Source organism: Drosophila kikkawai, chromosome 3L (assembly GCF_030179895.1).
Source record: "Drosophila kikkawai strain 14028-0561.14 chromosome 3L, DkikHiC1v2, whole genome shotgun sequence".
NCBI lineage: Eukaryota > Metazoa > Arthropoda > Insecta > Diptera > Drosophilidae > Drosophila > Drosophila kikkawai.
The window spans coordinates 4,241,386-4,253,540 of NC_091730.1; the positions used below are offsets into that span (position 1 = coordinate 4,241,386).

The window sequence follows — 12,155 nt, forward strand, 5'->3', positions numbered from 1 at the left end:
ACCAACAAATAAATGTATATATATGAAACAGAAATAGCAGCCACACGGACCACAAAAGCCTAGTTACAGTTACTTTTAGCCAAGATTTTGCCCCAACTTGTGTTCTGGTTACCAATTCTCTGTGTTTTTTATTTCATTTTTTTTTATCTGTATCGGCTTTTTGGGCCAGCAAACCAAGCAAGAAATTAAACATAAAAATAAAGAAAAACTTTTTATAATGGTTGGCCATAAAAAATAGGCTTGAGGGATTTTGCTATTAAAGAGTATAAAAACTTTTTTCTTTAAAGCTTTAAGGCTTTATTTATTATCAAGAGAGATTTTGAAGTGGATACAACTATTTCAGTGAATATTTAAATAAAAAAGAAAAAGAAAAATAATAAAACAAATAAATTTTCAAAGAAATATCAATAACAAACCAATTTTATATATTTATAAGCTATTTTTAGATTTTATAAAAATTCTTGTAAAAGTTTAAACTTAAAAATAGTACACCGACTCAGTGCTTAAGAATTTCATTAATATTTCTTTTTAACTAAATTGGTTCCTAGAACAAGTGAAAAGGGAAAACAAGTTCAACAAATAAAAAAACGCTTCGAATTAAATATAAACAAGAAAGGAAGCTAACTTCGGCACGCCGAAATTTGTATACCCTTGCAGATTGGTTTTGATGTTTATATTATAGATATAAATGTTGAAAACACTCACAAAACAGAGTTTCATTACAGTTTACCTATACTTATTATGTTTACAGTTAGACAGTTACAGTTTTACATTCCCAGCTTTACATATTTTATACAATTACCGATCGCTTCTATGGCAGCTATATGATATATTTGTCCGATTTTTATGAAATTTATACCAAAATTCTAGAACAATAAAAAAAGCCTATATCTCAGAGTAGATAAAAATACGTTGAAAAACAACGAAGCAATAATTTTTTTCCTATTAATTTCCCGATCGTTCCTATGGCAGCTATATCATATAGTCGTCCGATTTTCATAAAATTTTTACAAAAATTCTAAAATAATATAAAATGGCCATATCTAAAAAATGATGGAAAAATATTGAAAAACAGCAAAGTTATAATTTTTTTCCTAAAAATTTATCGAACATTTGTATGGCAGCTATATGATATAGTCGTCCGATCCGGCCCGTTCCGACATATATAGCAGTGAGAGCATATAGAAGACTATATGCAAAGTTTCATTCAGATAGCTTTAAAACTGAGGGACTAGTTTGCGTAGAAACGGACAGGTGGACAGACGGACAGACGGACAGACGGACAGACGGACAGACGGACAGACGGACAGACGGACAGACGGACATGGCTAGATCGACTCGGCTGTTGATGCTGATCAAGAATATATATACTTTATAGGGTCGGAAACGTCTCCTTCACTGCGTTGCAAACTTCTGACTGAAATTATAATACCCTGCAAGGGTATAAAAAGGGAAGAATGAAACGCTCTCTGAATTTCAATTCGCCGCAGTTATAATCTTCTGTTGCGGCTTCTTCGTGTTCTTTTTTCCCCTCTTTTTTCGTATTCTACTGGAATCCCTTGTCCCAGCTGCTGATGTCGTGCCGGGTTTATTATTATTATTTTCTTCAATTTTCTTTATTTTTGTCGACGTTCCCTTTTTGTGTGTATCCTGTCGTCATCATCATCATCTTGCCTTAATTCCGCTTACCTGTGCACTTTGCCTGTCGCTCCTTGCCTCTTTCTTTCTTCTCCCTTCCTTTCCACGGGTTTTTATCTTTTGTCTGCGCCTTCCAACTGAACGAAGTTTTCTACCTGCGCGTCCCAATATGCATTCTAATAAGATTTCCTTTAACCCGAGCTGCCAACTCGTTGCCATTTGACCTTGCTACACTGAGAACAAAGTAGGGGTGTTTATTAAAAATATATTAAATTAATTTTAAAAAAATTATGCAGAACTTATAAATATTTTTAAAGGCAAAAAGAAGCTCAAAATTCTAGGATTATCTATTAAAAATATTGAAATACTGTAATATAAATTAAAATAATATTTTATTTTCTGTGTATTACTCTTGCCTATGGAAATGGTTGAAAAATGCTGAAGGCTCCAAGGAAACTTTTGGCTTTCCGCTTGAGTTAGAGTTTCAGTTTGAGTTTCAGTTTGTCTGAGCTGTGAAAAAGGATTTGTTTTCACCAGTGAGATTTAAATGCATTTTCCACTTCGTTTTGTGGTGGAGTTTTTGTTCTTTTTGTTTTTGGTTTTCAATGGATTTTTTTCTCAACTTTTTTACAAAGCAATTTGCTTTGTTTCTTTCTGGAAATAATCCTTTAGTCTTTAAAGTCAAAATTTAAGTGGAATAAACTCGTATTTTTAAAGAACTTTTTACTTACCCATTTACGGATTTGAAATCCTTTTTCTTTTGGTGTTTTTTGTATTGTTTAAAATAATTTAAAGGTATTCTTTATAAGCAATTGTAATCGGAATCTCTTAAATATTTCTAATTATTAATTTATGGGCCCCCCTTCTGGCTAATCTAAACCCTTTAACTCTTTTTCCCCATCAGCAAAAAGCCTGGAAATTGGCTTGGCAAGTAGCTTTTTTAACCCCTTCTGTTGCCTAACCCTCTCGGCTTGGTTACACTCGATTTCCCCACGGACACTTCAATTTGAAGGGGACTCTCCTGCTCCACCTCCTTTTGCCTGTTCCTTTGTTGCCTTTGGCTATCCTTTAGAGCCATCCTTGAGAGGAGTTTCCACATTCTCCACTTCCACCCGCACATCATGGCCAACGCAGTAGCAATTTTCTGTTCGTTTTGGCTTCTTTTGTTTCAAGTTTCAAGTGGTGCAGTGGTGCACACAGTGCACAGTGATGATGCTCCATTTCCTTGGATGGATTTCCATCTCCATCCATCAGTGTGTGTGTGTGAGAGAGTGTGCTTTTCCCCTGGATCTTTTCCATCTTCACCAGCTGTCGGCAATTGCAGCGTTTTTGATGATGACAACGACAAGTGGTCCAGAGTTTGGTTTTTGGCTTCGGGTTTGTGTGTTTTTACTGCGGCTTTTGTGGCATTTGTGTGTGTGTGTGGAAATGCTTTGGCTGCATTTTCAGTTAATTTTCTCGAGGCGAAAAGCAGTGCCAAAAATGTTGCTCTTGATCAGCGATGGGCACGAGATCTAACGGTTTGAGCAGCAGCTCGCTGAAAAAAAAAAAAAAACAAGAACAACCCCCAGCGTCGCGATTCGCGAAGCGTCGCACCCACGCGACACACAGAATGTGCGAGCCGAGAAAATACACTGACAAAAACTTTTTGAGTAGATCAATATCTTCAGCCATTTTTACGTGCATTTATGTCCGCCTAAGAAAAACGACTGCAAAAAAAATCCAATCTTTTTTCTTTAGTGCAGAAGTCAACGCCAGCCGCGCAGGTCCCTTTAAAATTGTTCTTGTTTTTGGGACGATGTGCGAGTTCGGGTCGCTTGTGTTTTGTTGTTGCAAACTCGGGATCGCGGCGATGGGCTCGCTACCTGCGCCAAAGGTCAGTGTGGTTGTTTTTGTAAATCTTCACGGTTCGCTGGTCGCGAGCACTGCACTTGTGCGTCTGCAATTGTGCGACATGCTGGCGCCTCCGAAAAAAGATAACGGTTTGAGCAGCGTGAGCAATTTGAGCCACTGCGTGCCCATCGCTGCTCTTGATTATGCTATTTTATCAGTGCCAAAAAATTTGTGTTAAAGTCGTTAAGAAAATGCTTGAAAAGTGTACCGGGTTTCACTTGTTATTGTTTGCTATAATTGAAGAATTTATAAATTGGATTGTGTGGATTTTATTTTAGTTTAAAATTGAGAAATCAAGAGTTAGGTATTTATATTAATTAATGAAATAAAGAAAATAATATTAAAACAGTTATCAAAATAGAACCTATAAAAAATAGGTGATAACTACCAATAAAAATATTTAAAAAAACCATAAAAACAATAAAAAGGTTTTAAAGTGTTAAAAGAGAGATAACCAACTGGATTTTCCTTGGGAAACTTAAGTGAATAATGTTGTGACAATTTAAAATAAATAAAAACCCAACATATATCATGCTAGATCAAGATTCTAGAAGATCCAACTTAAAGTGCTAAAATGAGAGTGCTAACTATGATATAAATTCGCATACCATGTTGCTTGTCTTCGCCGGAGTACTTACCGGCGACATGCAACATGCAACATGCCCGCTAAACCCAACACCTGTTTTAATTGCAGCAATTAAGCCACCGAAACAAAAGTGAAACCCTTGAAAAAGTGACACAAGAAAAGTGAAGTGCGAAACAAGCAAAGGAAAAAATTACAAAAAAAAAAGTAAAGGAAAAAGTGGGGGAGAAGAAAAAGGAAAACCCACGCACACCGGCGGCGTGTTAACCGCCAATTAGTTGTTTGTCACGTGACAATGAGGGAGTGAGTCACGGTGGCCACAACAACATGTCGCTGAGGAGCAACAAGTTGCAGAGCCAACAATCGACGGCCAGCGGCAATAGCAACACCAGCAACAGTAGTAATAGCAGCAACATCACCGTGCAGCAGCAGCAGCAGCTGCAACATCCACCTATGGCCTACCAGCAGCAGCAGCAACAATTGTTGCAACAACTGCAGCAGCAGCACAAGTTCCAGGCCCAGGCCCAGCTCACCCAAAGGGGCAATATTGGGAATACCAGTCGGAATAATCTGGCCACTTTGGTGGCAGCCATCAATGGTCACGATGGCGGTCAGAACTCTCCCGGTGGAGGTGGAGGAGCCGGAGCTGGAGCTGGCTACCAGCTATCGCCAGCGGCTGCCAGTAGGGTGGCCCATGCCCCACCACACTCGCCACTGGGGCCACCCTCGTACTCGGCGGCCACGGCTCAGTCGGCCTTTAGTTACTATGGCCAGCATCAGCTGAATCATAGCTACCAACAGCAGCAACAACAGTTGCAGCAGCAAATGCAGCAACATCTACAGCAGCAGCAGCAGCAACTACCACCTCCCGATCTCACCGATGGCATAGATCATCCCTCTGCCCAATCGGCCACGCCACCGGATTCCCCCAATGCCCACGGTCAATCCCAGTCGGGGAATGGTCAATCGGAGCTGGAGCAGCAGCTTTGTGTGGTGGCCAAAATGCAAAAGTCGGTGACCATTACGGTAACGCCGCAGCGGAGCAACTCCATGGATTATCTTAACTTTGAGGAGAAGCGTCAGCTCATAGCCTCGTCCCTGTCGCTGTCGGATATTTTGCACAGCAGCAACAATGCCCAGCAGCAGCAGCAGCAGCAACATCAGGCGCTCAAGGATGGACTGGTTCTCAATGGTGGGCAGTGCGGTAAGTTGGTCAAGAGTTTATTCAGGGGGGATTTTATAAATAAAAGTCTAGTAAATATAAATTACTTATTATGTTTAAAGAGGAGAATCTTTTATTTTTAAAGTATAAAAAAGCTTTTAAATATATTAAAATTCATGTTGGTTTAAAACAAATTAAGGCCATTCCATAAACCAATATTTATTCTGGCGTTCAACTTTGCCAGATTTTGGCTTACATTAAACCCTAAACGACCTTACCTTGCTCTAAAAATATAACCCAGAAAGTTCAAAGGCCGCTTTCAAGCCAGACTTTTTAATGGGGGCAAATGTTTATTCAATTTGTCAGCTTGTGTTTTTTTTAGCAGAATTTAAAATTCAACTGAAAGATGTTAGCATTTTTTCTTAAAAATAATAAAACTTCATTTAAATGTAATAACATTTACGCTTAACAAATAAAGTAGGTATTTTGTAAGGTTTTTTGTAATATTACAAAACTACTTCCCTTAAACAAATGTATCTCATAAAAACAACAAACATCTTTAGCGGTTTTTACTGGCCAATAAATCTTTAATAACTAAAGATTTCTAAACTAAAACAAATGCCAATCATATGATAGGTATACCTTTGAGGTATTTTCAACTTCGATCACTTCCCATATCTTTTTTTAATTCGACTTTTTACACTTCAATGCAGAACGGAAATGTGATTTTTTTTCTGCCGTTTTTTGTTTTCCATTTTCCATTTCTGTTTGCCCGACGACGAGCCCCAAAATGGTTCACTGCACTTGACTCTGCGGCGGATTGTAGAATAAAGGGGGATTTTTTTGGGGGCAGAGCAGAACAGAGCAGGGAGCGGGTTTTGTCAACGCTTTTATCTGATGCCTAAAGCGCTACAATATGCTGACAGAGGGGCACATACTCGTAAAAAAAATGAGAGAACAGAAACAGGGGAACAGCTTTAATTCTTCTTTTGTGGGGGCGACACAGACACAACAAAGAAAAACCAACACACACACACAGACATTTTACAGGTGTGACAAGAGAGGAAATCCGAGGGTGCGGTTGAAAGGGTGTAGCAACCAAAGGAATGTCGTTGATTTCTTAAATTGAAAAACTGTTTAAAGCTAGAATAGAGTCCTTAAAAATCAGAAACTGTATAAATAATTTTTATAAATTTGTTTTTAAATATTACAATATTTAGAAATATTTAATAAATATTATTTGTTTGGACTTTCTATGAAAATTTGAGTAAAATCGAATGATAAACCTACAAAATATCAAATAATCAAGTTGCAAGTATATATCTATTTCGCTCGCACTCATCTTATGCATTTAGTCGATTTTCAAACCTTGGTTTGAAACTATTCACCTTTTAAATGCCTATTTATTTGTTGAATTAATTTTGATTAATACATTTTCCTGTTAAAACAAGACAGTTTGATTTATGCTCTGTATTTTTTTATTCACCATCGATTTTTATTAGTCTCATTTTATGGCATTCAACAAGTCATCATCATCATTCATGGTGGTAATATTTTTTGCCCTATATCCGATTACCGTGACATGTCAATACTAATAACGCGTCGTGGACATCAATTGCCGACTTAACCCACTTACCCACTGGGGAAATCTCTATGTTTCTCTATATATTTCTCTATAATATATTTCGAGTTGAGTGACTCATAATCGGGCAGGCGGCGGGCATCATCAATCAAAGCAAACTTAATACACGAGTCGCAGAGGCAGAAACAGAGAGAAATGCTGAGGAAAGCAAAAAAAGAAAGAGTGAGCTTATTGTTTATTTATAGCGAAATTAACAAAGTTTTCGGGGAGCTTCGTTTATATTGGCATTTAAAGATGCAATTAAAATACTTGGCGTCTTTGTTTCTATTTCAGTTTCTTCTTTCTGTAGATTTCAAGTTCAAGTGGAGAATTGAAATGGCTTTTTAATGCGTCTGCTTTGAGGGCACGTGTCTGTTAAAAATAAAAAGAAAACTAGATAGGAGATGGAGAGTGTGGGCTTAATTCAGTGTGTCAAACCCGAGACGCATGACTCACTAAAGTTATATCAAGTCGAAGTGGGCTTTATATGTATGTGGGTATAAACAGGTGTTTGCCAGTAAATGCACTGTGGAAAATTATAATATTAACTTTTTGTGACAGGTTTCATAGGTTTTTTTCGTAGATAATTATGACTAGTGGCTGCCTCTAGATCTTGATTAATATAAAATATATGACAGCTTAATCAGGGCTGTCGCTAAAATCTTTTAAAAATGATTATATCTGATGGTGTGTCATTATTATTCATTATTGATTTCATTTCTTTTGTGTTTCTTACTTTCATTCATTAATTAAGCTTTGGTTGATTGGTTTTTGATGAGTTTTATATTAAAAATTAATTCAGAAACTAAGGGTTACCTTTTTTACAAAATTATATTTTTTATCTATATTTATTAAAACTCAATTGTCTGAGAAAGTGTATTAATTATTAATTGTACAATATTTTAATAAATATTAAAAGCAGAAGAAAAGGTCTGAAAAAGGAGATGTACCCAAGGAAGTGCGCCTTAAAATTCCCAAGTTCAAATTTCATAAGACAAAAAACTTAATATTTTTTTAGTTAATTTTAAACAGATGAATCACTGATATTTACATAAAATTTAAATACATTTAAAGTACATTTTATACAGATAAATTACTGATATTTATATTCACATCTCAGTTAACCATAATATGGTTTTACATATTATTTTCAGTGCATGTGTCGAAGTCAACGTCTTTGTTTCAGCTTTTTTTTTTCCTTTTTGTTATTGTTGCCTGACTGCTTTTGGCTTAGCCGCATTCCTTGAATATTTTTGCAATTATTTTGTTTGAAATTTACTGTCGATTAAATCGGGCTATTTGTTTTTATATGTTACGTTCGCTGTTGCTCATGTGTAAATTGTTAAACATTTATATAATAATATAAGCGATTTATGGCTCAAATTATATAGTCATCCCATGACTTGTGTGTATATTCTTTCCCATGACTTTGGCTTAACTTAATTGATTTGCTAAATTTATAAAAAAAATGGCGATAGCAATTTACGATGTTCAATTACTACTAACTGGCGAAAAACAAACGAAAAAATAACAGAGAGGCAAACAACAAATTGCCTTCAATAAACCATAAATCGAACTAACTGACCCGATCCCCCTGGCTGCTCTGCTCCATCTCTTTCCACCTGAAACCAAAAATTGTTCAATTTCTTTTTCAATTCATCAAGCGTCCGTTTCTATTTCCCCTGGCGAGCAGAGTGTTTTTCTGGAAAATTTCTAACCCACCTTTTTCCCTCTTTATCAATGAACTCCCGGCCTGGCCAGCTGTGCAAATCAATAAGCTGTTTGTTCTATGTAGGAGCTGCTTTTATTTTTCTTGTTTATAATAAGGCCATCAAATCTATACAATGTCGATGCTTGAAATTTCATTGAAATCGCTTCAATTCGCTGTTATTATTTGTATTTTTTTGTTTGTTTATTTTTTATTTTTTCGTTTTCCTATTTTCAATTTGCACGCCAATTTTGTTGTCAGTTCTACAGTTACCGCCCATTAGCCGTAAAAAAATACAGTAGCTATAAAAAGTAGAGTGCCGAAATGGGGAGGGTATGAATGGGGTTTCCAAAAGAGTTGAGCCGGGTTCAGTTTGAGTTTGAGTTTGAGTGTGGCAAGCAGACAGGCAGGTAAACATAAATACAAAGTTGTCAAAACGGTAGAAAAATAATAATAATAATAATAACAATAACAATGTCAGGTGAGGGTGATCATATGCGAAATGGAGAAGGAATAATTAGGTTTAACCCATTGAGGTATAAGGGGGAGTTTATTGGTAAATTATATTTTATTTCTATTTTATAATTATAGAAAATTATTCCGAGTAAATTAATTACATTTATTATCATTTATTAGCTCTTTAAAATTATATACATTTTCTTTTCATTCTATTTTAAAATTAGAGAAAATATTTCAGAGGGAATAAAGCGCATCTGTAATTACATATTTATTTAAAAAATACATTTTTAAAATTTGTTTTTTTTTATCGATTATTCTGATTAAAGAAATCAAAGATTCATTTATAATCTTTGTCAATAGTTAATTGTTTTTATTTTGTAATTAAAAATGATTTCTTTTGTTTATTATTTCTAAAATATTTCTGTTTTTTAAATTAATTTTATTTGGATTTTTACCTGTCTTTAATTTTACCTAAGAATCCTCTTCATTACTACTTTTACTCTCTTTTAATATTAAAATAAAATTTTCTAAGGCAAGCTTTATAATTGCAAAGCTACCCCCTTTGACTCTTTTTAATTAAATTCTATAATAAAGTCTAGCTAAAAAACAACAGCAGAACTCCACTTTAGAAATACTTACTTTAACCCGCACTTCCTTAACCCCCTCATTCCTTTGGCTTAATTAAGTTCATAAGGGGTTAATGTTGAACTTGAAACTTGACACATGAAGTGGTCAGAAGGGCGGGGAAAAAACGTTGCGTAGTAGAGAAGTCTCTAGCTTTGGTGCATAAATATATGGGGGTGTGTCTGCTATTTATATAGCATAAAAGGCTGCTGGAATCTGCGTATTATATATCCCCAAGCTGAGTTCTTTTATGCTTCTCCCGGCACTCTGCCTTACCTTTATTGCGGCACAATTTTTGGGCCATGCTTCTGTCTCTTTTCTACACTTCTTTTATTAATTTATGAGACCCTAATCGAACGCCATTAATCAATAAAAAAAAAACAAGAAAAACAAAACGAAGAACTGCGCGGCGTCAAAATGTTTGTCTGATTAAAATTCTTCTATTTTTGGTCTGTCTGCTAAGAAGGGAAGTGGGTGTATAATTTATACAATCTCAAGTCTTACGTAAGCCTGCGTTGTTGCGTGTTTTACAATTATTTTGTGTTAGATTTTCTTCTTTTATTTATATTTTTTTTGTTGCTGATTCTCGCGTGGGTTCAGCTCAATCCGGAGGTGCTAATTGGTGTCGGGCTAAAAAATGATTACTGATGATTACGTTAGATGATTATCAAATTCATCAGCGAACGTGAGAAGTATTTGGCACTTTTAATTTGATACTTTTTGTTGGGGTTCTTAGTCATCCCTAGAGGTTTTTAGCTATGGTTTTACCTTACTTTTTTTATGGGAAATGCTGTTTTAGCTTGGGTTTTTTAGATAAGATATTGTTTGCATAGAACGTGAGTTTCTCTATGATTGATAAGTGTTTATTTGTACGTTGATTAAAGAATTGAAAGATTGTCCAATGGGTTTTTGCCTTTAAATTTTGTCATTTGTTGAGTAATCTTTATATTATTATTTTTCAAATAATAAATACAAGTTTAGTAAGCTTTTTGTGGGATTTTTAAGTTCCCAAAACCTCCGCAAAACTTGAAAAATGATAAAATTTTAAATGCCTTCAACACCTTCTTGGATAAAAGCTTTAGCTTTCATCCATTAATCCCCCTTAAGCCATTTCCCACATCACAAAATCCGACATTATCTACCAACTCTCTTCATTTCGAAACCAAAGTTCAACCCAAGCCCCCAGCTTCAACTTAAACTTAACTTAACAAGTTTTGAAAGCGCTTTAACACATTTACCTTTGACAGCTTCTCGAAGTACAAAAAAAAAAAAAGGGGAAGCTTCAAGACAATAAGGCAACAAATCGAAGCCATGACCCATTGATGATCCGTGGAATATGATTAATGGGCTAACGTCTGTAATGACCTCGCTTAGTGGCACTAACTTGGCCCAGAGTCAGCTGAGTACTATAGAATATGCCACCATATATACTATTTATATATATATTCAGCCGTCGAACAATGATCGATCAATGTGATGGACCGCACCCAGACCAAATAAAACACTCTGCCGATGGCCATTAATCAGAAAAATGTTTATGTTAATCGGTCAATCGACAGAATTCAGTGGAAAAAATATATGTAAAATAAAAGAACTCAACTTTATTTAACAAAGATTGCAATTTACTTTTGTTATTAATGGCAGAATATGTATGAGGCAACATAAAGTGCAATTTAAACGTAAATAAAGGCTTGTAAATATATATAAATGTGCAGTGGGAAAATTATGTATGGACTTGAAAGGATTTTATTGAACAAAGAAATATTTTGGCATATAATATTTAATTTTAAATAATTATTAAAGAGTTATAGGAAAATTAAGGTGAAGCTTAATAAATATCTGAATTTTTAGGGAATATAATTTAATCCAGAATAACCTTATTGGCAATTATAGGGGAATTTAAGAATAGACAAACAAGTTTCTAAATATTTTTATTTATTTATTCCGCCAATGAAAACATTCTTAATATAGAGAATAAAATTTAAATCCGAATAACCACTTTGAATTCATATTAAAGTTCAAAGAAAATTGTTATGTAAATCGTTTTACATTTTAGAAATAAACAAACTATTCCTTGGAATTTATAATAACACTAAAAAAGATCATTAAATAAATGCATAACATTAAAAATATATTTCTAATAATTTTTCATTATAAATATTTAATTTCCATTTCATATAAATCCTAAAATACTTCTTTAATAAATACTTGAAATTTCTTCTTCGTTTTAAGTTATACACTTTTCTTTCAGTGACATTTTTACATTTAGATTTCGTATCTGTCAGTTTTCATCTGGCTGCTGCACTTAATTAATGAGTAAGAACTGCAAATGATGGCCAGACAGAGGAAGCTGCATTGCAGGTCAAGAGATTTTTGCGGCCCAGTCCATTTCGAAATTGATATAAATTCAGTCTGCTGCAAGTCTTTTTGGTTGTTTTTCATTTCTGTTGGACAAATATCTCTTGGG

At 34.8% G+C, this 12,155-nt stretch overlaps 1 protein-coding gene across 11 annotated transcripts in view; it reads left to right on the top strand.

Annotated features, from left to right (window-relative positions):
* The window catches only part of LOC108079770 (phosphatase and actin regulator 2), a 123,822-nt gene that overhangs the window by 34,007 nt on the left and 77,660 nt on the right, over positions 1-12,155 (top strand). For 4 of the 11 annotated variants that reach the window (XM_017174196.3, XM_017174199.3, XM_017174197.3 and 1 more), the window contains exon 2: positions 4,226-5,318. The exons of the other annotated variants lie outside the window; for them this stretch is intronic. In XM_017174196.3, coding sequence (XP_017029685.1) covers positions 4,442-5,318 — 877 coding nt within the window. In that variant the 5' untranslated portion in view covers positions 4,226-4,441. The remainder of the gene's footprint in view (positions 1-4,225; positions 5,319-12,155) is intronic. 11 annotated transcript variants of the gene reach the window in all.